The following is a 26202-nucleotide window of genomic DNA, read 5'->3' as shown; positions in this document are numbered from 1 at the left end:
ACATATTTATGTGCTTTTTGCCAGTAATGCTGCATTCACTGCTGACCTGTAAACTTGGCAGCAGCTTGCTTGCAACGCATCTTATACATAGCTCTCATTTCCACTGAGGTTCTTCTACACTGCTAAAATGATACCTCAGAATCAATAAGAACCAGTTCTAATTTTGCAGTGTTATGAGCATTCAGAGTTCTTAAATATTATTTTTACTGGAAGGTGTTTCCCTTTTTTAAAGGAAACATTAGGTAGGAATGAGGTAGAAAGATTGCAGACTGCTGATGCTTTGGTGGAGCAGGTGCATTACTGAAAGGAGGAAGAGATCTGCTTAAGATGTTAGGAAGTGAATGTTTTTTCCCATCCCAGTTAAACAGAGGTGCATATGCTTTGCTGAAGTCCCAGTGAGACTTCTGTAAGCGACAAATACTGTCTGTGTAAACAGCAGAAGATGAGATCTGTACTTAATTGAGCACGCATGGTATGTTTTACAGGTGGGTTATTAGAACAACTGATACAGTTGGAAAAATCAGGCAGGTTTTTTGGTACCTTTAGAAGGCTAGATGGCTTATTTTCCCAACAATGCTAGTGTGGCTGTGTAATAAAAGAGATTCCCTCTACCTGCATACTTCAGGAACCTTCTAAAAGATGGGTTTAACTTTGAGCGGTTGAGTCCTTGGCTCAGCACATTAAAGAAAATGCAAAACCTGCATTCTGCCATGAACTCTGGTTCTATTATTGCTTGGCCTATGCTTCTTAAATTAATGGATCCGATTAGAAGTAAAACCTACTTTGGACCTCCATAATTTTGTGCACACTTTGTTTTGGGAACCGAACTTTAAGCTTGGTGAGAAATTCAGCCTTGCTGTAAAGGAGTTTGAACCAGTGAGATTTCAGGATTGCATTTGGGTTCCTGAGGTTAGATGTCAAAAAAGGCGGTCTCCAATGAATTAATCTGAACAGTAAAAACTGTTTATTTATATCCTTCTTCTCAAGAATAATGACTTGCCTTAGGCCTCCTCTGAAGAGAAATGCCTAAGGTGCTCCTTTCCATCTGTTGTTTGGTCTCTCAGAGCCCATTAGGGTTTCTAGAACTGCTCAAAGTGGTACTGCCCTGCACTTACCTCCGCTGCAACACTTTCAAATTAGTGCTGGCAACTGACCTTGGACCATGGGTAATGTAGCTCTGTGCTGTCATCAGGCCGTACTTACTAATGTCATTTTAAATACTCTGTCAACATGAGTGCATACGTGACAAAGGGGGCCAGCTGCTCCCAGATGTTGATGGAATGCCACGAGTCCGAGCTGACAGAGTCAGAAATGAACAACTGAAAGAAGCACTTACTGATTTCCCATTCAACATCCAAGACTTCAGGCAATGCCAGACTGTAAAAATCTTCAGCTCAAGCTTCTTAAGGTCAGTGAAATAACACGATCATTAATACATTAAACTCTCACATCATCACAATCAGTGGACTTGCTTAGAAAGCAGAGAAGAAGTGGAGAATAACTGTGACTGAAAAATTAAATCTTTCAGTTGTACATTACAATTCTGTGTTCCAAATAAATAGGCTAAACATTTTGCAGCTTTTTTCTTCCACTTCTCAAGATCTCTCTTAGACGGCTTCCAAAATCTTGTCATTGTGCTTTCTTGAGTTATTTGTAGCATGTGGGAAAGGGCCAAAAGCAATTGTTATTCTAAGGAGTCCTCATAAAAAAAAGAAAAGCCAAATCCAAATCTTCCCAGTTCCTATTCAATATGATCTCTTCATCATGCTGCTTTTATCTTATTTGTTTAACTAGTTCCAGTTACTTTGTTATAAAAAGAAGCTAAAGAAGTGCAGAACATCAGATAGGATTAGGTGCCTGACTTGTATTAATTATTCAAAGAGCCGTCTTTCAAACAAATTTTCAAAGCCGTCGTTGACAAACTCACAGCCATGAAAGTTGTCTTTTCTTGCGTATTTCCTCCTGTGCCTCACTGACTGAACAAAACATTTTCCTTTTTTCTTTTTCTTTTCATTCTTTCACAATCATTTCTGGATATTTTGTATTCTGGGGTGCCATGTCATTTATACTTTTCTTTTGATTTCTCTTCTTGGCAGCTTTTTTGCTCTCCAATTCACATTCCAGATCCATCTGCTTCTGTAACCCATCTTTGCACTTTGGTCTTCCCAGTTCTTTCCCTTCAACCACAAGAATGTGGTAGGAAGTTACCTGCATGGCATGAGGGGCATATCATCCTTATCACAGCTGAAAGAAAGAAAAGTAGAAATACTAATGCCAGTCTTCACCCAAACTTGCTTAAAAGTAAAACTAGTAAATTAGTGAAACTATTGCCTATGGATTCCTTCAGAGGTAAAGCTGGGTGATTAGTCCAAATACATTATCATCTTAAAGAAGCAGACTACTGCTGTGTCTGGTTTCAATCAACCACTAATAAGATTTTCATATGTATGCTCCTGTCAAGTAATGGTCACCAATTTATGTATTCATATGAAATATAAAAAGCAGTGTATGGAGGGATCTGAGACTGGGGTTTACACATTGCCTTACTCAGTAGACAGTGGGAAAATCAGCAAGAGATTTTAATTATTGGGAAATAGATTCATCAAATACAGGAAAGAGCACATTATCTGTGCAAAACTGACACAGTCATTTCCAAAGGAGAATCAAAAATCCAGGGACATTTCCAAAGCTGTCTTCTCTTTGATGAGTGCAGTGTTCTGAATCTGAATGGAGTTTCCAAAGAGTTTCCAAAATTGCATGTAGCAGCAAGAATGATTTGCCAACTGTACTTTGAATTTAATATGATCGAGTCCTTGTCAGTGAATATGATTTACACCTGGAAACAGAGAAGGAGAGAGGACTTTTGTATTTGCCTTTTAAAATAAATAAATGAAGCATTGCTTTCCTTCCTTTTTACTCTCTGTGTCTTTACAAATTCTGCAGCAATGCCCTGTGTTTGGTTTTCAAATAAAAAATACCTGGTTTGAGTTAAGAGTGATTTCAGCATAACTAGCTAAAATCAAGGCACTCCCCTTCCCTGCAGGGTGATCTTTACAATGGGGGCTGTGACTGCTTATACAGATGCCAGCAGTCTAGTATCTTTCTCCAAAAAGAAACCAGGATGCACAGTTACACAGGTTTTTTGAGAACTGTCAATACAAGTATCTGTAAAGAAGAAAAGTTTTTCAGACACCAACAATTTCCATTCACTGTGGAAGAGTAAAACATGTTGAAACTCAGAATCTTAAACGAGTTTTGAACATTTCTGTAACAACGGTTTGCTGGTTTCTTTAAATGAGGCTGGACACTCACTATTTTAATGCCTACAATACCTTCATTACCTGCTGAAATCAGGTTTTAGGCACTACTTAACCCAAAACTTCCTGGAGCCAGGAACCTTTCCATTGGTCTTAAGACCAGTTTGTTCCTTTGTGACTGTTTCTGCAAGTATTTAGGACCTCACAGGACATTTCTACAGGAGGGTAAATTTGCAGGAGGCACCTGCAAAGTTCCACAGTGCCCCTACTAAGCTGTTTCCATTGCAGGGTTGTGGGGTAATTGTAACCAAACTCTGAAGTGTAGACACATACCCAGAGTTAAAACTGTCTGCACACCTAATGGTTAAGCTGAGGACTGTGTTCATAAAGCTCAGCGTTTTAGCAGCAGAATTATCCTGTTTGCCCATCCTACTTTGTCCACACTACTTTGCCCACAGTGTATAAAAACTGTATGGTTTCCTCCAGGTTCCAGTCAATTCTCCCTTTAGGATCATCTCCAACATCAGCACTCTCAGTTTGCTTAAACAGGTTGAAAGATATGTTTAGCACACATCAACCTATAAGAACCTCTTCCCAGAAGTGAAATCTCTCTTTATTCCATTTAAATCACTGGGAGGTCTGACACCTGATGCCTACAGAACCCGTCCTGCATCTTCAGTCCTGCTGCACAGGAGTGTTGGCAATTAATGGTGCGGCTTTGCCTCTGAGTTTGGACAGGGTGCCTTGTTATGCAAAGCCTGTTGGAGCTCATCACAAAATAATCAGATCTCTTGCAAGAAGCTTAAGGCATGAGGATGAAGGTCCTGTCACTTCTTCCCCTTCCCCAGCCTTGTATTTCTCCCCAACCCCACCACGCTGTGACCAGCTGGGTTTCTGCAGCTGTACAGCAACCTGGGTGAGGAAACCCATACAGCTGAAAAGTAACCCAAGGAAAAAGTGGAACTGGAAAAATGTTAAACAACATGTTTACTTTGTAAGTGTGATACCAATAGAAAAGAAAACAGTAGTTGGTGTTGAAGTACATGATGAATTTAATGTCTTTTAGTTAAATTGGGCAACAGACACTGAATGCCATGAAACTGGGGAGAACAGCACTCCATGTAGAAGTGAAATGTAAGAAAACAACTTTATTTTAAACAAAGTGCAAAGAGAAAATGAAACTAGAGAAGAGTGTGTGGATAATCTCACCCAAAAAAAGCAATCTTACAATTTTGGAGGGCTTATGACCTACGGAGAGAGCAGATTAGGAGAGGGTTCAGGGACAGAAAGCTCAGAATGGGTACTGGGAACGGGGATCCACAAAGAATCCCTGACAGAACAATAAGAATTTGTCAAGGAAAGGAAGTAACAGATTCTGTTACAAAGCCAAGAAAGAGTTCACAGCACTCTGTAACTAAGCCTCTAAACACTGCAAGAAACTAAAACCAAGGAAGAAAGATTAGATGGGTAAAAGTTGCATATAACAAGAAAAAGTGGGGATGGGAAAATATGGACTAGGCAATGTTTAGTATACAAGAAAAATATTTAATATACAAGAAAAATAACCAAGAAATAAATTTCAGAAGTTTGCAAACATCAGCAAAGTATGTTCACTATGCAAAAATGAGAAGAGCTGCACACTGATGAATTCTTCTTCTGGCAATGGAATAAGTTTGGAAAATTGTGACATTTATACATCAGACATTGGAGCCAAGAATAGTGTCACAGCAAAGCAGAATACTATGGTGGAGTAGCTGAATAAGATTCAGAGTAATGAGCTTATCCTGATTGAATAATATAACCAGAATTTAAATAAATTCACTCAGTTCTGCACTTCAGAGTGCAGCTCTCTTCCCCTTCAGCTACCGTTAGTATCCAAACCATGGTCCAAATCAAGCTCATTCATGGACTAACCACCCAGCAAGGTGTCTTGACCAATGCTCTTTCATCATAATTTGTTGCCCAAAGTCAAAGATGTCAGCATTATCCTGTTCTCAGAGTTGACTCTATCATTTATCCTGTGATTTGAGTGTGATTAGGACCAACACATAAGGCGTAGTGCTCTTCTTCACTAAAAACTGTGACTTTTTTCTGACTATATCGTCTTGATTTATTTGTTAGGGTATACATTTATAATATAAAATATTATTAATTAATAATTAATAAGCTGATCAGAATAATTATAGTCAAATAATTTTCTCTAAGAAAAAGTTCTTTTATCAATGACACCTGCATTTTTTTCAGAAGCAGAACTAGGGTAGGTAGCTTGGATGCACAAATCTATAAAGCCTAGAATAGAATTGGTTTCTAATACCGACTTTAACTCACAGCAGTTATCAAATTGTTTCTATTTTTCCTCTTGGCTTAAGGTGGTTGTTATGGCAAATGAAGGCTGCAAAAAAAAAAGAGCTCATTAGGAAGAGTCAAGGGCAGATAAGGGAGAACACACACGTGCATATTTCATTAAGCCAATAAAAATGATATATAAAGCTGCGTAATGTCAGAAGCAATTTACTGCCGCCCAAGATTAAACTCTACTAAAAATTTCATGAGCATTGATCAGGATTATTTTGTGGGACCATCTATAGACATTTTGCGGTTGATTTATTCTTCTCTCTCTATTTTGATAGCCTGCTGTGTAACCTCCTTAAAGTAAGTGCCATTGGATATTTCACAAGGAGGGAGGTTTGTTTATCCATCCACGCTTCCTTTTAAACCAAGTCATTGATTACTTAGGGGATATCAGCATCTGTTGAAAACATGAGGCCCTTTTCATTCACTTGTTGGAAAGTCAATGTATTTTTAGCAGTTTTTTAGGATTTATGGCTCCAACCTGCAGACTGTAACAAGAGGCATATTCTTTTTGGTTTGTGTATGTAGCGTGTCACACATTAGCGACAAACAGCATGCAATAAACCACACACACAAACAATGAGTCACTGCAGTTTTGCATCCAGCAGATTTCAGAGCTATAGAGCTAAAAAATGATTTATTTTTTGCCAGTTTTTGTCCCTGTCTTCTTTTAAGTTAGGGAGAATAGGGAGTGAAGGAGTGAGTCACTGATATCAGATTTTAATATTGGATAATATAAATGTTAGGTTAAAGCCATGCTGGGTTTGCATCTTGGTTTACTGGATATTTTGCTTACAATTAAAATCCTTCTTTTTTAAAAGTGTTCTCTATTAGTACTTTTTTCCTTGGAATTGTTTGTAAGAGTCATAGTATAGTTACTAAAAAGTGTTTCTCAGGTGTTACCTCCTTGCTGCAGAATTTCCACAGCCCTGTCACAGTATCTGCACACACTGCTAGTCCTGGGAGTATAGATTCAAAACCAGAATCTCTAGTGATTTCAGTTCAAGTTGCTGAAGCAGGACTTAGTGGCACAGAATGAAGTGCAGCTAAACAGCATGACAGGAAGAGGACAAGGGAGCAAAAGCAGCATGGATGTCCATCCTGGCTAACAGAAATACGCACTCCACAGAGAGTCATAGCCAGTTATGATCCATGTTCTGCTTATTGCAGCACTGTAGAGCAGAGTCCTGATTTTTATGCCTGCCATGGGCCTTGAGTGATTCATCCCATACCTCTGGATGGACCCAGTAATCTCCTCCCCAGATTTTCAATTCCTTCCATGTAAAGTGTTCCTCATGTGCGAGATGGAAGTGATACTAGATGGCACATATCTTTATGTTAGCATTTACCACCAAATTTAAATATTAATTACTAGGGCAGATGCTGGTTCTGCTCTGGTGCCAAATGCCACCACCATTTGTCACCCTGGGAAACTCACAGATCTCAACATTTCATGGGGAAGGGTGCTCCTTAGAAAGACTGGGGGTGTTAGAAATGGGCAGTGAGCTCATCATTATATGATTCTCTAGCATTTGTCTGAAACACAGAACATCCTAGAGTTTCAAGTCAGAAATAAGGAAGTGTTTTGGAGGCTAATGGAAAGCTGTTAAGAATAGACTTTGCATACATAGGAAGCTGGGAGACTTCTTTCAGGTAATGATTGTGATAAAATTGTAATATCATGAAAATTATGACTAGGCTTTGTCTCGTCTCTAATGTTCAAGGAAAGTGATCTTATGAATAACTGAGCAGTCTCTGGTGTTTAACTTGTCTCTAACCGAATACAGATCATATTCCAAATAAGGATCAAAATTAGCACATACGCAAGGACAGGAGCAGAAACAAACACTAATGATCCATTATGGTTTGGACAAAGACAGCAAATCTGTTGTCTTTGCAATACTGTCTACCATAATTTAGAAAAAAAGAAAGTCAGGTAAAGAAGGAAGCAAACCACCTCCTGCAAATACCCTGTGTGTCACAGCAAGAGCAAGTGACTTGACAGCACCTCAGACTTGTTCAGAACAGGAGGGCTTAGCTGAACATGTGACGATCTAAGATAGCTCTACAGTAACAAAAATGCGAAATTTAAAATATAGACAAGAAAACCTCTTCAAAACCACTCCAGCATGGATTTCCTTATGTCTTTCCTTCTGTAGCATACACAGCAGTTGTGGATATGAAGAGGCAGGAAGGAGACATTGCCACTCGTCTAGTGCCGGCATTGCTTCATCTTTCTTCTTCTTTTTTTTCTTTTTAACAACAGAATCTGCAGCAATTGAAAAGGCTGCCTAATACCTAGTGGCTTCTAGTATGCTTAAAATTCAGCAGATGCCATGTTCCCCTCCTCATCTGGGTTCCACCATTGCCCCTCATGTTCATGAATACTAAAATCTCCCTCATAAGTAGAGAATAAATACTCAACTCTGAACAAATTGCAGATGTCACTTAGTAGGGAAGCCAGAGTCATATGAAACCAGAAGGAAAGCTGGTCTACTTTGTAGAAGGAGAGAGTTTCCTGTTACTCTGCCTCGAAGTCTCAAACTAAATTATTAAACCATCACTATGGCAAGAGTCTGATGAGTTTCTGTGATAATGTCAGGATTAACACTGAATCAGCCCTCACTAATGACCATAAATCCTCCTTGCATAGCACCTTAAACACAGATGCTATTTTGGGGGAGGTTAATATGAGGAAAAACCCTTATCCAGTTAATTCCATGCAAAAGGAAGCCTTATAATAGAACTTAGCCACTTCCTATAACCTACTTGGCTTCATATTGTGGACTTCAGTGCCATCCAGTGTTAGATACAAGGTCATTTACCTAAAAAAAGAAATCTCTGATTCTTTAATACTTCAGACCTTGGTTTGCCTATCCAAGTTAACAGTACAAAAAACCACTACCCAGACAGTTATTCTTTTTGAAATTATTTAGAAACATTTAATTTGAAGGTCAAATTTTTACTGTCCTTTTGCCCTGACAAGTGCAGAATTTCAAATGCCAAAGAAAATGCAAAGCATAGAAAAGGGAGAGAATCACAGTGACCTGAGAGATTTTGCATCCTGAAAAAAAATTTGAATTCTAGTAGTCTTAGTGGCAGTTCTGATCAAGTGCAAGGAGTTCCCTGTTTGTTCCTTGTTTAGCTGGGGGGGGTCAATATTACCTGAGGAATGTGACTGTCTCATTCCTAAGAGACTGATAACTTTCTACTGACAAGAACTGAGCCTATAAATACTTTCTTCCATAGGAAGCTCCACTGAAGTCTTTCTGGGTAGAAAAGTATTTTTTTGAGAGAATACTCAAGAAAAATCATCAGTCTTTACATTTTCATTTGAACTGATAGACTGAATAAGAGACCACGGCATTTCCTTTTACTGTCTTTCAAAGATGATGATCATCAATCACCTCTAAACTGATGTACTAGATTATTTTCATGAGCTCTGGTGGTTCAGAGACCCACACTTCACAGGGCTTCTTATCTAGTGTGTGCTTTACTTCTAAAATAATCCCTTAAGACAACAACAACTAGATCAACAAAAGATGACCATTCCTTAACTTCACAGCCACATAATCCTATCTGCAAAAGCAGAGGGCCGAAGCAGGACTTCTGCTGTCCCTGAAGTGTAGTTTGGGCAGATCGTGGACCAGACTCGTCACCTCACATTGTCTGATGGTTGCTGGCGCATGGATGACCCTGCTGCTGCCACAACCCTGCTCTGCTTGGGCACAGGCTTGTCCCCGGCTGCCATTCTCCCATTTACATTTGTAAAAAGTACATCATAAAGAAGATCTACATTTTTAGAGTAATAATTGTGGGGTTTTCAATTTGATGCCTGATTTTCACATTGCTAAGTTATAACTATAGCTCCTGTTGACTTCATAGTTATTTCTGATGCACTGTCATACACAAAAGAACAAAGAACCTAGACCATATTAACAAAATGAGGGTTAATCCATTGAAATAGCCATATCAACATGAATTCCTAATGCAAAGTTGTAGCTAAGAGAGTAAATGTGATCCTTGCATGTCTAATTAGAGGAAAATCAAGCAGAATAGAAAAGTAGCACTACCTTTGTGAATAATAATTGTGTAATGAGACCATTACTTGGCACCTATTTTCAGCAGTCTTTCTGAAGAATGAACAATGCATTAAGACATGGAAAAGACGTATTAGAAAGCTTTGTGGTCCAGTCATGCCTTTCCTCCCCAAACGCGCACCATGACTTATAATTAAAGTTCTGTCTAGCTCACAGCCTTAATTACCTTCTGGGGGGGTGGGAGGGGGGGAATTTTTCTGATAGTAATGAATGCAAAGCTTTGAAACTGAATCTAGACAATTTCAATGGGAAATCTTGAGTTGTGAAGTTTATTAATCATTGGACAACTGGATTCAATTCTCCATCACATCAGTTCTTCAGCCCAGACTGACTACCTTTTAAATTACATGTTATAGTGTTGTAATTAGCAAATTCTGCATTGTAAAATGACCAATAATAGTGAAGGACATCTAACTGTCAGCCTTCAAAAATATATGATTCAAATTCTTTGAACTGCAGATAATGCTGTGCCATTCCTTTATCAATTGAATTATCAGCAGTTTCAGGAAGATGTCAAATCTGTGCTCTGCAATTGGTCCAATAGGTCAAAGTCACCTGAACCTGTTTTCTGTAGCATCTGATACAGACATCAGAATAGGATGTCAACCTGTTAAACTCATTCTCTCACAAGATGAATCCTATATTTTCCCAGCCAGCTGCATAATGGCCCTCACAGAAAGCTGGACATTTACATAGCTTAGAAAGATGCAAATATTAATCCAGTCGTCTCAGAAAGGTTGGTATCTTGACCTAGAAAATTCAGGGCAACTAGCCAATATCTTCACCAAGCTTGAGCCTTGGCTTAGCTGACTCTGGACCTGTTTGGAGACAGACTCCTTTTACATACTAGTTTCATATCCAGTTTTAATTACACAAAGCAACCCAATGGTGATGCACAACCCATGGACAGTGGCACACAACTATTGAAATTAGCTCCATTTTTCCTTGTTCTGATCTACAGCTCACAGTGTAGCTAAATATTAATTCAATTTTAGAGATGAAACAGTAAAGGAATTAACCTGCCTAAAGGAAAGACAGCCAGAATTAAAATACAGGTGTTCCTGATTCCATAGCTTCCCTGCATTCCTGAAGATAACAAAAACTTAGCGCAGCTAGTAACACATCTGAACTGATTTCTGAATATCTGACTAGAGCAGAAGTCAGGGAGTGGTCCCTACTCTCTCAATTTTTTGTTCCCACAGGAAATCTCAAATTACTTTGTAAGGGAGACCCCTTTGTTGGCACCTCTATGTTATTTATGTGAATAACATAACAGAACAAAGTGAAGCATGGAAGTAAGTGAAGGATGTTCAGTGACTTGTAGATCCTGAACTATATTTTATTCCACTGAAAGTAATGTATCTTTCTTCAAGACACTACAGAGCAATAAATGGGGATGTAAGTAGTTTCTTTTTCTTTTTTAAGAATGCAAAGAGAGAGATATGGCATGATAAACATATGAACATTTTAGAGAGTTTGTATGTCTCCTTGGAAGTGTCTTTATTGTGACCATCAGGTCATATCACAATGTTACACTTAGTGGCCAGAACCTTACTCATGTAAACAATATCTAGCCTTAAAAATTGCACCTCAGAAGCTAAAAGAGGATTACCCAGACCATGAGGAAGTGCTGAGAGAGCCAGGCACTTGGGGAGATGTGTGTAGGGCGCTATCTAATGGCAAATCCTCAGGATGGAAACAGATGGGTTTCATGTGTAGGAAGAGATCTACATTTTGGAAGACTGATGTCTCTGATTGGTTCCTATCAAGGTAAATTAGGATTTGTGTGGGTTAGACAGATGGCACTACAGAAACGTAGCATGAGAAATCACTATTGACAGATGCTCTGACTTTAATTTTGACATTTTAAAGTACATAATGAAGATTTTTGAAAAGGTTAGAACATTTACACACATTTGAAACTCTGTAGAACTCTGAAGCTTTCATATTTATTTATGTATATACACACATATGCATGCACACACATAAATATATATGTATATAAAAATATACATGTATGTAGGTATGTATTTATATAGATGTATAAAGTAAGTTGCTATGTTTTAGGGGATCTGTCCTTGTGATATCTTGCACAGTGTCTGTCAATGGCTGATATATTTCATGTGTTGAGACAAAAGCAACAGCAGCCTAAGTGTCTGGGCTTTCTGGCACAGCTTCTCAGAGGAAGCTCTTCCCAGAGCTCCTAGGAATAAAACACTCTGGCCAGGCTGTAACAGGGGATCTGCTCATCAGATTGCACCAGAAGTCAGCAGTGGACACATTTTTTGTGAAAGTTTGCCATCTAGAGGTCATATCAGGAAGCATTAAGTGCTTGTATTGATGGAAAAAAAAATAGAAGTATATTTTCTGTATATTCATAGAATACAATTAGCTTAAAAGAGCACTTCCTTTAAAATTCTAAATATTTAGCTTTGTTAGTAATATTATCTTGAAGGTGCCAAGCTGATAGTTCTTCCCAAAATGGAATCAGTTCTTCATCAAATTTGTAACATGCTGTGTAATGCCTTAAATTCTATGCTAGTTTCCATGAAAAGGGATTTTTTTTAAATCTTCATAAAGCATAAGGTAAATACTTTTCACTCTTTTACTGCTGTAAAGAAAGATTTTTTCAGAAGCACTCCATTAAAAAGACAGAATTCAACATTTGTGACAAAGAAAAGGTAACAATTTTGTTTTCTTCTGAGTAACAGCACTTTTATTCTCCTTACAAAACTATCTCAAACTAGATGAAAATTTTGGCATTGAATAATGCTGATTGAAACTTCCGTTTTTGTTTGTTTATACTACATTAGAAAAGCAGAAAGGGGACAAGGAAAAAAACCTTTAAAAGATTAAGATTTTCTCATTGAAACATCATCAAAGGCATTTGGGAAGCTTTCCAGCAAAGTTTGCAGAAAGATGAAGAGTCCTATAATTTCTGTGAGTGTCTGGAAGAAGTGCCATTTCTTTGATTTCTTCCTATCATAAAATGTATTTATGTTTTGAGGAGTTTTTTTCTCTCTCATTAGCATTCTTAGGTTCAATTTTCACCATAAGAAATCTCTGCTAACATGTCTTTCTAAAATGCAGGAAACTCTACCACAATTTAAAATGTAACAACAAAGAAAGTCTTTACCCCAGTAGGCCTGATTGATAATTTTAAGAGAGTAATGGGGTATTCAGCAGAGACATTGGTTTTATGTCACATGCTAACCTCCCTCCTCCCATCCTGGCCCAGTCATTTGATAGGCATTTATAGGAATAAATTAAACTGGCACATATCTGTGCAGGCACTCTTTCTATGGAAACACAAACTACTCTTTCTTGTTCCTCTGTGACTCAAAACACCTTGTTGGGTACAAGGTACATAGAGAAATAGATAAGGCAATTTACTGTTTCATTTCATTAGCAGAAGATGACAGGCATCTCATGGTCTTTTTAAATACGGAGATCATGACTGCTACCTCTGCTGATCTGCTATAGCAACCTCTGCCTTGCTACAATGGGTGCTGTAATTAACTTTGCCTGCGACAATTAAACAATCAGTTTTAAATCTGAAATATGTGTGCGTGTGGTAGGGAGAGGAGTGATGCTTATCAGCTACATGAAGAAGGCCTAGCTGTTTCCACCACCACCACAGCAGGGAGACAGCCCTTCCCAGGAGCTCATTACTTAAACTCGGGTTGGAAGGAATCCATGCTCCAAGGTGGGACAGCAGAAATCCACAATCCTCCCTTTTTACTTCAAGTTTTCCCTTCTTCCAGAGGCTGGGTGCATGTGCATTTCCTCCCTTTCCCTTAGCAGCTGTCCCTCTCTCCTTACACTTGCTGCAGCCTACAGTAGTCCCCGCTTATGGCCACCTTTCTCAGAGACCGAGGTCTGCAGGAAAGTGGAGGGAAGGGAGTAAGCCTGTCCCACCACAAGAACCTTTCTTGCTGGTTAACCCCTTCTGCAGCAGTGCCTGCTGTATTGCTTATAAGGAGGAGAGAGAGCTGGAGGTTGAAGGCTAGGGCCATTTCACCAAAGCCCTTGCCCAGTCTTTCACACTGGGACAGCTTCTCAGAGGCACAGCACGGGAAGCACTGACTTCCCAGGCTGCAGCCTCCGTCTAGATCCAAGGGTGCTGATCCAGCATTTTCACTGCATGAGTGAGCCAGGAAATGATAATCCGAGCCCTGTTCCCCAGCCTGATGCTCTTGGAGGCTGGAGACCGATTTGTAAGATAAAGGGCAGACCAGCGACCCAAGGAAATGATAAACAGCATGAAAGAAATACCAAACACATCAGAATTTAAAGGGAGGCGTTGCTTAGTCTGAGTGCTCTTATTTTCAAAATGAGCTTTTTGTCTTGTTTTTCTATTACATTTCATAGGGGCCAAAATAACAAGATATTAGTACTGGTGGTAGGCTTTTTTAAAACCATTTCTTAAAATACATGATTTAAAAATCGTATCTGAATCAGTAGTAAATAAAACATAGTGAGCGAATTCTTCTGCCTGTCTCCATACACTTGCATTGGAGGCAAAGCACCAGCCAAAAACAGACTGCTTGAGCGACTGAGGAAACAAATTTGGCAACAGTTCATTTTGCACTTTTGCTGGCACACAAAGCTTGTACAGAATGACTTCTCTGAGCAGAGCAGTAGGAATGAGAGAAATGAACTGAATTTTGTAATTCCAGATTTAAATAGCAAAAAAAGGCATCACTACTGTGGCCAGGATTTACTTTGAGAATCCATAATGGAGTGTACTCTTATTATCAGACCCGATAAAGCAGCCAGATCTTCAAAGCAGCTCTCCGCAAGGAGAGCACTTGCAAAACAGGCCAAAGACCGTCACCTACATAAAAATCCTGAATTAACAGTTGAGGATGCAATGCAGAGTTAAGGTAGCTAAAGATAATGCAGATATTGTAAATTTTTGCAATTTTGTTTCTAACTTTAAAGCAAGTACTTAACCTTGTGCTTCATTGGTTTAAACTTAAGACCTTTCCTTAAAGTTTGTCTAGCAGTAAGGCTTTCCAGGTTAACAAACAATGATTCTTTGAATATGCACACTGGATGATACACAGAAACGTAGCTCTAGCTTTTCCTGATGGCATAGTCCAAAGCAAACTATTTGTATGAAGTCCTTTAGGTGAAAATTATCTTTTCTAATGGCCTTTGCCGGACCTAGTGAAGAAGGTTTTCCCTTACTGGAATTATTAGAATTGTCCTTACATACCCAGGTCGTTGTTCATGTGATCAGTACACTGTGCTGCAGCTGTCTGCAACTTGCTCACTCTACCAAACCAAGAAATCACCTGCCTCTTCCATGGAGTGGAAGGACTTGCAGCAGTTCTGCAGATTTACTGGTTAGCAAGTGAACGATCACTTAAAAGAATTAAAATGCTATCAGAGAAGTAATAGAAAATGGCAAGAGGCCAGGATAAAGGGAAAAAGAGGTATCTATATGGTGGTACATTCTGCAGAACTTGTTTTGCTGGAGTTCAAATATGATACTTTGGCCAAATATGAAGCTTATCACACTTATTGATCCTAATCATTTTTAAAAGCAGTAGAAAATTAATCCCATTCTTGAGGCCAAGCCACAGAAATTCATGGAGAAATAATTTACTTTATAAAGCATTACTGGGTCTCTTGTGACATGATACACAAGTGAAACAGCTGCAAATAAAAAGCACTTTCTATAATTTCCATTCTTTGAAAAAATGGTGCTATTTCAGGTTCCAGCTGCGTTTTAAGGCTTTCATTTTTCTCTTTCTCTTCATATGAAGTAGAGAATCATTTGGTTCTACAGCATTGACCATTTTTGTTTACTCTTGGCCCAAGAAAAGAGATTTTTACAAAATTTTGAAGGGCCAGGAAAGAAGGCAGTTAAGTTGTGAAAAAGGGTACTAGTCTGGCAGCTTATCTTAAGAAGTTCTTGGGTTTCCATGTGAATTAGCTGATGTTCCCTGCTCTTTCCTCAGGACAGGAGAGTTCCAGACTTGCACCAAGGTCTTCCAGAGAAGGGAAATGACGACAAAAGGGCTGATCCTCACAGAGCTTTAGTCTTTTCAACTTATTTCCACTGCCCAGCCATATATCTTATTTGCAAATAATTTCATCTGCAAATGCTAACTTTTTATTGGAATTATTGAAATCATGCAAACATGATTTCCAAGTATTTTCTTGGATTTCTGTTCCATAATTTTACTGACCTTGCCATAAGCACATGTAAATGCTTAGCTTCAGTAACACCCTGAGGCGAGGAGTTCCACAACTCAATTCTCTTTCCATAGAAATGGCTTTCTTTTGCTTGCTTTGAATATGTAACCTGATAGTTTCATAAAATGACCTGTATTTCTTGTATTGGAAAGGCCAGTGGTCGATCACTTCTAAAGATGTTTCTTCTCTTAGATAGGACTCTTAGATAGTTGCAGATCCTAATTTATAGGTGCAGGTGGCATATGTTTGCATGACTTCCAGTAATTCCAATAAAAAGTTAGCATTTCTCTCAAGTCCCTGTTGCCATCAGGTGTAACTGAGCAGAAGTTTAGTGATGTCCTCCTTTCCTCTTCCTTTTCTTAGAGACATGCAATAGTGAATTCCATAAATTAAGAGAAGCATGGTAGCAGCCTAGGAAAAGGACTGGACTGACATGCAGAAAACTTTGATTCTTTTTCTGTTGATGCTTCTGTTGAATGATCCTAGGCCAACTACAACCCCAGCCAATAATGACACTGATATCCTTTGTAAAGCACCTTGAAATCCATGGATGAAGAGCCACATGTAAGAGGAAAGTGGTATTGCTACATGGATACAAAAACCTGGATATTTCCTTTTTTGAGGTAGGTTGGGCCTGAGGAATATGAACTGTTAAGATCAAAGATGTTAAGAAGAAGCAATTACATATTGGTACTATCAGAGAAGTCTTGGTGGATATTAGGATATAGAGACCTCTTGAAAGCTGACCAAAACTCTTCCCCAAACAAAAGGGAGGGCCTGCAGCTTGGTGTTAGTTCAGAAAGAACTGAGACTCCTGGCACTATTGGAAATAACTTTATTGTATTAAATCTCTTAAATACAAATAAATACATTGCACAGAATACACTCTACTAAAAGAAAAATACAACTTTTCCCAGAGTTATTACTCTACTCTGAATCGTTTGTCTTCATTTTCTTTTTTTTCTTTTCTTCCTCAGTATAAAAAGAGTATATCATTTTATTTAGCATATATAATAAAGCTGGGATTTAAAAAGAAGCCAAAAGAATTAAGTTATGCAAAATCCCAATGAAATTCCCAGTTCCTTTGTAAATCCCAGCTCTACTGTTCTGACTGGTACAAGCAGGAATTACTTGACTGTTTTTTGCACTTACTGAACTGTACAGACCTGTATCCATCATATCAAAAACATCTTGTCTCTTCAAAGCTTGCACTGATGTTCATTGTTAATGCACATAAAGTAAAATCATTTTTAACTTTACATTGATTTGCAGCAATTTTTGTCTTGAGCAATCAAACACTACACTCTTCTTTCTAAATAGGAATGTAATTAATTCCTCTTGTTCAACAATTAATTGGTTCACGGTTTCTACTTATGTATTGAACATGCCTAATGATAGTTCGTTATGTGAAGAGAAAAGAACTCAGAAAACAGCACACATTTTTCAGTCACACTTGGCAAACATACATCTTAGCAATATCATGTGGTGTGCTTCATGAGAGAACTGTACTCTTCTACCAGTTTCTTCTTCTCATTTAATTTTTCCAGTATGGCATCCATTAAATACGAGGCAAAAGGAAACTGAAAAAGAAACAGTAAGAAAAATAATCATTGAACTTTATTTTCTTCAGGTGAAAAACATTTATTAAGTATCTTTAAGCCATTAGATTTCACTTATTTCTGACAACTACCACACATGCACACATCTGATCTTTAAAGCTGATCTGCCTGGTTAGTGTCTGAAACTTTGCTCTCTATCATAAAAATGATAAAAGAACAGAGTAAAATGAAAAAAGATAAACGCCTTATTGAACAATTCATGGTTTACTGACCATGTTAATGATGTAAACTGCAGTACCAGCAACTCTGTCATTTACTTTCAATCAGCTGATCAATATGAGGTTACAGTCATCTCTATGTCATGCAGAAATGGTAGTGTATGTACATTCACTGCTCTCAGGAGGATATGAACTACCAATGCAGCTCTCTATGTTGTGGCAACTGCCTTAGACTGAACTTGCGAACAAAAAAAAAAAACCCATGATGGCAACAATTTGTATTTACATACTATAGAGAAAAGTGCAAACCTCTTACATCTCCTTACAACCTGAGTCTTCAAAAGGAAGAGATGTGGTATGTTGTTTTAATTACTTTAATATTTAAACCAGGTTTTGTTACACAGTTTTGGTGTATGTGCACACTGATGTTGGAATGTGCTTTTAGAGATGCCACAAAACATTGTTTATTGTTATTCTGCCAATAGTGGACAATATGGTGCCAGAGCAGAGCCCAGCAGTTTTAGCTCACTTCTGGGGAGCTTCCGCCAGCTGCAGAGAGCACTGTCAGCTCTCTTGAATTCCTGGTGAAATCAGTGGTGACAGAGGGCTCAGTCTCACTGCAAAAGTAACAGCTGCAGTTTTTACCAGAAGGAGAGAGAATTTTACCATAATAAGGCCACCAGGAATAAATCAGGTAAAATCTATCAATTAGCGGAGCAGGCAAATCACAAGTTTTCTCTGGTTTCCCCAACTGTAGTTCAAAGCCATACTTCTGTATCTAGAACTGATTTTAATTTTACACTCTTCTTTCCACCTTAAAGAAAAATCTGTATGATTCTTGTACTGGACAGAGCACTGCTTACTTTCTATATACACAAAACAAAAACTATAAAAACAGATTAAAAAAGGATGTAAACGTACACCAAATACAAATACTGCTGTAATGTTAGAACTGATATACAGATGGAAATCTAGATGCAGATATTTATTAATGAGCCATGAAAAAATATCTTAAATGATAGCAAGAAAAATCCTTTTAATACTGAGCATCTATCATAAATTGACTACAATGGGATATAAAGCAATGCTGCATTCTGCTCAACAGTCACTTTGCAGTTATGGAAAAGGGTTGATAATATACATTATTACTCATTTCTGCAGGAAGGGGTTTTGGAAGGGCTGGCACTTGCTGGCCATCCATATCTCCATCTGTCAGATACACCTTTTGTCTATGATAAGAATTTTCTGAACTAGTCAACTACACCTGTCAGCCTTCTCCTGAACACTATTGTGCTTTTAGGGAATAGAAGTATCCAACTCACCAAGTGCGAATCTATCCGTAGTAATATAAGACATAATCTTATCTGAAATTCTGTGACACTTACTTGCTGCTGTGCTGTAAAAACACTGACCCCAGCATCCTGTTCACTCTAATTGTTCTCCCTCATTGCCCAAGTCCGTTTTTTACAAGAACACTTTACCATGATTTCAAAGAGTCTAATTCTTCTTCCCTAGCTTGACTACATTCATTTTTGATACATTTTACCTCCTTAATGTTCTGCCTGAGATGAATGTTCCTTATTGATGTCTCTGGTTCATATCATTCTAGCTATATTTTACTTGCTGTTCACTGCTCTCTGTGGCTTGCATGTCATAGCAAAGCGATCTTTAAAGAAGTCTTTCCATTTAAATCATTCATTTAAATCAAAAGCATTGGAAAGTTGAATGTTATGTCATTATTTCACATTTGACGGTTTCAGAGAAAGTTTCAGAGAAATGTTTTTATCTGGTTTTCTTTACATACAGACACCCAGAAATGGATAATCTCCACAGTCTTCATCTTTAATAGAAGCCTGTCAGATTTACTTTTAACGATGGCTCTGCAACTATCCTGGGAAGATTCCCTCTGCATTTCTGCTCAGGACTTCACAAAGGTTGAAGATGTCTCTCCTCCAAAGCATTCATCTCAGGTCCCAAGACTGCCATATGCTTGGGAAGGCTTTGTGAGTTCGGTGAGTGCTGAGTGCACACTGAAGGAGTGAAAGCTTGTTTATACCACTGATAATTATGTATTTTAATACAGAACAGTATTTCCTTCAAGTGGTTTCCACTCATCTGGGCCACAACCAATTCATCTGAACACTAAGCAATAACAATGACAGTGGTCCTAAATCAGTACATTATGATAAGTTTTAAGAGAAGTAATATTTAACTGTTTTGTGTAAATTGAGACAACTTGAGAAAACAAAAGAAATCTGGATTTAAAGATTTTTATATATTTGTTTGTTTGTTTTACCTTTATCATAATTACAGATTTCTTCTTTGCTACTAGAAAGCATAAGGATAGAATATTGGAATATTTCTTACACATCTGATCAATACAGACAGGTATCTTGGTGTATGGATAACTGGAAGGTAATATGGTCCAAAATAGGCAGGTATTCTGTTGATTACTTTTACTTCTCTCACAGATTTATTCTGACCTTGATTATGCATCTTTCAGAGATCCTTTCTGTAAAAATTAAACTAGTAATATTTATCAACCTTACTGAATATTACCAAATTTCTCTCAGCACACATGTGCATAAATATATAGTTTCTGATCTGCCAGTGTAAAGACTCATAATGATTGCAACTGAATGTTGCTGTTATTCTTAAGAGACATGGCATCCCCATTCATGGAGTGCTATATCCTCAGACTCTGCTCCACAGACTCATTTAATGAGTTAGATATATGGTAACGTAAAAATAAAGGTATTTAACTTCTGGAATATACAAATTAGTGGTTACACCTAATCTACATTTCCCTGTAGAGATCAGCAGTGTAACACTTTTTGCATGACAAAACTATCCAAACAAACCTCAGAACAGTCTCAAATGGAATTAGGTGAACCACAGAGAACAATCTGAAATAAAACTAAAGGAACTCTAATTTAAAATGATCAAAAGCTCCCAATTTCAGTGTAGACTACAGTCAAAGTTTAAAAAAAAATAGTAAACTACACAGCAATTCTTCACTTTGTTATTATTCTTTGTCCATTCTACTTTGTGATGGCTGCAAATACATATATGTGTATATAAATATATATGTGCTTGTGTGTGCAGATATATATGTATTCCTATCCTGAGTAGTCAAGCCAGTTTCTCCTTTTACTCAGTCTAGGACAAATGATGCAATGTGTTTCCATTTCTGCACACCAGATAAAACATAGATTTATACGACCATGAATTGTCAACATGCAGAACTGAGCATTTATCCTTGCAGTGACAACAAAATCATCGTTACTATCTGACGTTTGGTATCAATGTTAATGGTATCTAAGATATGGCTCAGACTACACTGGTGCCACTTTTTAAGGTGCAAGGACTGGAAATACCTGGTGATGGTGACAGTGGTGAGTGTGCAGATGCATGCGTGCTTGTGCACGGGTGAGTGTGTGTGTGTGCATGTGAGAAGGAGACAGACAACAAACAGAGACTTGTTCAAAGAAAAGGGGAAGTAAGAGGCAGGGTGGAGAGAGACTAACTAGAGGAAAGCAGGTTAGGTTTCCTAACCTGGGAAATCCAAAAGGAAACAACCATGGCTGTTAATGTACATTCCCAGATGAGACCAGAGGAAATCTAAATCTAGAAGCCAGTGTAAATCCTAAAAAGGGGTTGTGGAAAATTCTTACTGATGAAGACTGAATATACTATTGCAAACCTGTGTTTTGGAGATGGATTATATACATACTTACAGAGAGCCTGGAGAACAGGGGAGGGAATTTTTCTGTATGTTTTCGCCACTGGAATATGATTTGTATATTAATAAGGAGATCATGAGAGGAAAGGCTTTATTAGGCAGCTTTATTTATGTAAGATGTGATATCCCTAGGAGTATATGAGGAGGGAGGGAAGACAAGTGCTGCTGTGTATCTGATAAGAGATATGCTAAATCAATGCTGTCATTTGGTATAATGCTTGGAAGAGTTAGGCAGATGATTGTATTTTATTAAAAAATAGTTCTCAGTGACTGCAGGCAGTAATCTGGGTTGGGGCCAACATGCTGTACTCATATACAAAATTATCAGCTGATTGTTCAGAGACAGTATTGCTATAGTCAGTCACAATGAATGAAGGCCTTGGTTCCTGGTTGACTGATGACTTCAGGTATCTGATGACTATAAAAAGAGAGTGTTACTATACTGAGTCTGGTTCAGATAATAAGACACATACTGTATCCCCAGGAGATGTGCAGGAGGGAGCAGGTAGAGACCTCATTCCATGTCTTGCAAGCTGTAAACACACCTACTTAATGGTGATAAACGTCCTTGTGCCCTCCTTCCCCAAATACCATGAAGTCCTAAGAACTTGATGGCCTATGATGCGATACATCTGCCAGCCCCTCTCTCCTGTGCCCAGTCACTACAGCATAACCAGTCTGGTGTCTCTATACAGGGCACAAGATACCAATATGGAGGGACATAAGGCAGATACCCACACGCACTGCTGTGAAGTCTCTCCATGTACAGGTTCTTCATAGGCATCCTAATGTAAGCTATTGAGATGTTTCATATTTATACCGTAGTGACATCGCTTTCATCATTGGGTGTTAGTGCATGAATGCAAAAGGCAACTGCAAAAAGCACTCGTTGGCCATTTGAGACGTAGGATAAGACAGTAAGTGATTTTTACCAGCTCTGTAGAATTCAGAACCTGACTGTACTTCTAGATTAAATGATTCTTATTTGCATAGTAACACCCTGAAGCAGAGATCCCTTTATCTGACTGTAAGCTTCTCAGCACTTGCACAGTTTCTGTCACGTGTGTTGGTAGAATAGGGACACAAATTCTGACCGGAGTCTGTGAGTCTCATGAATGCAAAAATATTAATCATTGAAATATTAATATTTTTGTAAAGCTGACAGAAATTAGATTCTTTCATGTCATAAGAGTACAGAAAATAAAGGTACAGATGAAGTGTAAAACAGAGGTGTGCTATAGCTTATGATTACACTCTAGGGGAATCTATAAAATGACAGTAAAAAGCAACTAGTGCTTCCCTCAGTCCCCCCCAAAATTCTAATGCAGCAGTAAAATGGCGTATGTCAGTAATAAAAATAAAATGTCTATGACATTTTAAATGTTATCGTACTGTCACAGTGGAATAAAATTAGCTTGAAGAATGATCTAAAGGGATATGATGCAGTTCATTATGTATAACAGCAACAGCAGCAGTTTCCCAGTGTTCATAAAGGTTTCTCCATTAAATTTACCTCCAGTCAATAATTAGGAGTCCACAAATAAACCTAGGCAATTAAATCAATACTGCTGGGCAATTATGTTCCAAAGTCCTGGCTCAATGGCACAAAAAGACACTATATCAAACTGTAATATTAAGTGATCTGATGTGATTTTCAACTCAATAATTTCTCAGAATAACGGAAAGAGGAAGTCTGCATCTTTGTTCAAGGTGCAAATGGGTACACAGTTTGCCAACCTGTATCACTAAGTCAACAGTCTATTTTGAGCAAAGTCCTAATAAAAAGCTTGCATTTCACAATAAGCTTTAGTTTTCCAATCAGAAGTATTACAAATTACTAAAGGAACCTACAACCAACCTTTTAAAGGGCATAGAAATCTTCCATGAGTTGCTCCCAAATAGAGCCTTGAATATCACAGAAATTTCCATCCATATGATTTAGCATGGACAGAAGCGGAAAGCAGAGCTGGATGCTCCTTAGAAGAACTAATGCCCATTTGTGATTCTGAAGATGGCTGGCTTCCCAAAAATTACCCTCACATCTTTCACTGTCTCTCTATACAAGATGAAGAGGAATGATAACATTCTGCTAAGGATTTTTTAATGATGTGCTGAAGAACAAGAAAAGAACAGGAATTCTTACTCATATTATGTGAATCTGATTCTTCTTTTGGAATCTGTAATATGTACCGAATCTCACAATTAATATTGATGTTTTAAAATTTCTTAAAATGAAGGAAATTTAGTGAATAGAACTGTTTGTTTTTACTGCTGTGTTGCATGTAGCACTAAGAGATATTTAAATTAAAATGACAGTATTTCTGAGAAAGCCAATAAAAGCAAACTGAAATTTCCATCTCCTCCATTGCAGCAATTAGGCAGTCTTAATGGTAGTAAGTTTTGATAATGAAAGAGGAAAAAACTGTCATTACTTTAAAATTTGGTCATAGGACACAATCTAGACAGAAGACCTATTAATGATAAAATATTTCAATCTGCAAGTGATTGTTCCCTTGAAATGGCTTTCAAAATATTTTCAATCATTCACATTCTTAATAGAAATGAACTACATAGCTAATGGACCCATGCTCCTGAATATGCATTAGGAACATTTGATTTATGAAATCAAATTTTATTTCATTTCAGACATCAGCTACACATCATCTGAATAAAGGAGACAACTAAAATATAATGGAAAAGTTTCAAGAGTCAGTGTGTGTTGTCAGTGATGTCCAAACAAAAGCTGACTATGGCTAGAAAAGCAGGGCTCTCACCTGCCAATAAACTGCCCTTGATCACTTACAAGAGGGGAGCATCCCAACAGACCATGTGTGTATTAAAAAAAAGACTTGAAAGAGAAGAAAAAGTATCACACAGGTCACAGCGGCAGTCTGAATGGACCCCTCAGGGATTTCTGCTAGTCTCAGCCTTGTCATCCTCTATGCAGCTTTCCTCTCTGCCCAGAAAATGTCGATAGGAAAATGTTTGAGGGGCCTCTGGTGGAAATTTTTTCATTCTTTCTGCATTGACAGGATGCCAAATCAATATTTACTTCCCACTAACAAGCTGCTCGAGGTCTCAGTAGAAAATATTGTAGAGAATGCGGGAAGACACGATAATAAACAGCTGTCTGGCTATGAGGAAAACATGAATTGACTGGAAACAGGTCCACAGTAAAAGGTCACTGAAACCCATGAACTCCTCAGGTGTCCATATCAACTACTAACTTTAAAGGCACCTAATAAAAAATCTCTTTTTCCTAAGATGTATGAGAGAATGGATCCTTTTCACTCTAGCAAGCATTACAGACTGTCTCAATAATTTAATTAACACATTTGCCAAGATCTGTGCCAGTTTTCTCCAGATATTGTTTTCAGCTGTTAAGTTAGCTACCACAAATCTCAGGTTAACATCTCTTCAGTCCTGTCCAATGATTCTTATTTTAAGATAAATACAGAAATGCTACAAAACAAGGATCTTACATTGCCTTATCACTGTATAGTTTAAGATCATCAATGGCAGCATAATTACAAAGGCAATGAATTAATGACAACCTAAAAACACTTAGCTATTCAGTTTAGAAAGTTATAATTCATTAAGGGAAGATATAAATTTAGCACCTGTGCTTCAAGAAGCTTCTGTATATACTGCAGCCACTCTTTATCTTTTTCAGATTCCATTTTTGTCTTTGCTGTTTCCTAAAAATAGGAAAATATAACAGATACAGTATTTTGACACCACCTGATAAGAACATAATGAACAATATACATGTAACTGGATGTACATAAAACAAACAGCACGTGGAAGTGGGGACTATGCTTGGAAAACTAAACCATATCTACAAAATGGGAGAGCTCTGTTAAATTTATAAACCTGTCCTCATTTGTGCATGTTCCTAGAAACTTGCATGGCCTGTTCATTTCATATGAATATATGGGTATATGTTTGATGAATGCATCTATGTGCACATTTTACAAGTTCAACTTAAAGGTTCCTGAGTCTACACACTGATAAATGGAATATGTATCTAAATTTGTATACTGCAAATTCATCTACTGTATATTTGTTTTCTGTTTATAGTTGAGTATATGCATGTTTTACACACACATTCACAACACTGATTACAACAAGATACAGGATACAGAAATTACTTTGACAATAAGGTAAGTATAGAAAAATTCTGTCAAAGTCAATCACTTTAAATGGGTCCATAAGTGCTGGCAAACAGGGCAGGGATCAGACCATAATGTTCATATTCATCAGCATAATCTACATTGTGCATATATATACACTGCATCTTCATTTAACAACTGTGAAAACTCCCTTTTGTGATTTCTGCAATATAGAGCCAAATTTTAAGTCATCACCAGAGTACTGATCCTACCCAATGATGGTCAGCTCCTAGACACTCATTAAACAAAAGTGTATAGCCTTTTTCATGTACTATTTGATCAGACTTAAATATATCTGGATAAGAAATCCTGTTACTGTATTTGTTTAATAGACAGTGATTCGATGAAACTATCAAATATTTCACAGTAAAATGTATCATAGGATCAACCAAAAAAGCAATGGGTTCTCCCAGAAACCATCTGTCTGCTGCAAATACCTTTAATACGTACCACAATTCAAGAAAGTAAGCATCAACAGAATCAATCTGGCACAGCAAGATACATTCTAATGTTGTTTTCATTAATGCAAAAGTCTGTTTAAAATGTGTAATTCTATCAAATGGTCTCATGAAAAAAGGAAATTACTACAAATTTT

The 26202-nt window shown here is 37.7% G+C and overlaps 1 protein-coding gene across 1 annotated transcript in view; it reads right to left on the bottom strand.

The window, feature by feature from the left end:
• Positions 1-16744: 16744 nt before the first annotated feature.
• Positions 16745-26202, bottom strand: part of CNTLN (centlein) — a 201251-nt gene continuing 191793 nt past the window's right edge. The window contains exons 25-26 of the mRNA XM_067316035.1: positions 25056-25133; positions 16745-17496 (exon numbers count right to left, since the gene is read on the bottom strand). Of these exons, the coding sequence (XP_067172136.1) occupies positions 17395-17496; positions 25056-25133 (180 nt within the window). The 3' untranslated portion in view covers positions 16745-17394. The remainder of the gene's footprint in view (positions 17497-25055; positions 25134-26202) is intronic.

The sequence above is a fragment of the Apteryx mantelli genome, chromosome Z (genome assembly GCF_036417845.1).
Source record: "Apteryx mantelli isolate bAptMan1 chromosome Z, bAptMan1.hap1, whole genome shotgun sequence".
NCBI lineage: Eukaryota > Metazoa > Chordata > Aves > Apterygiformes > Apterygidae > Apteryx > Apteryx mantelli.
Note: the sequence above shows the minus strand (reverse complement) of the source record. Positions and strands in the feature narration are given on the sequence as shown.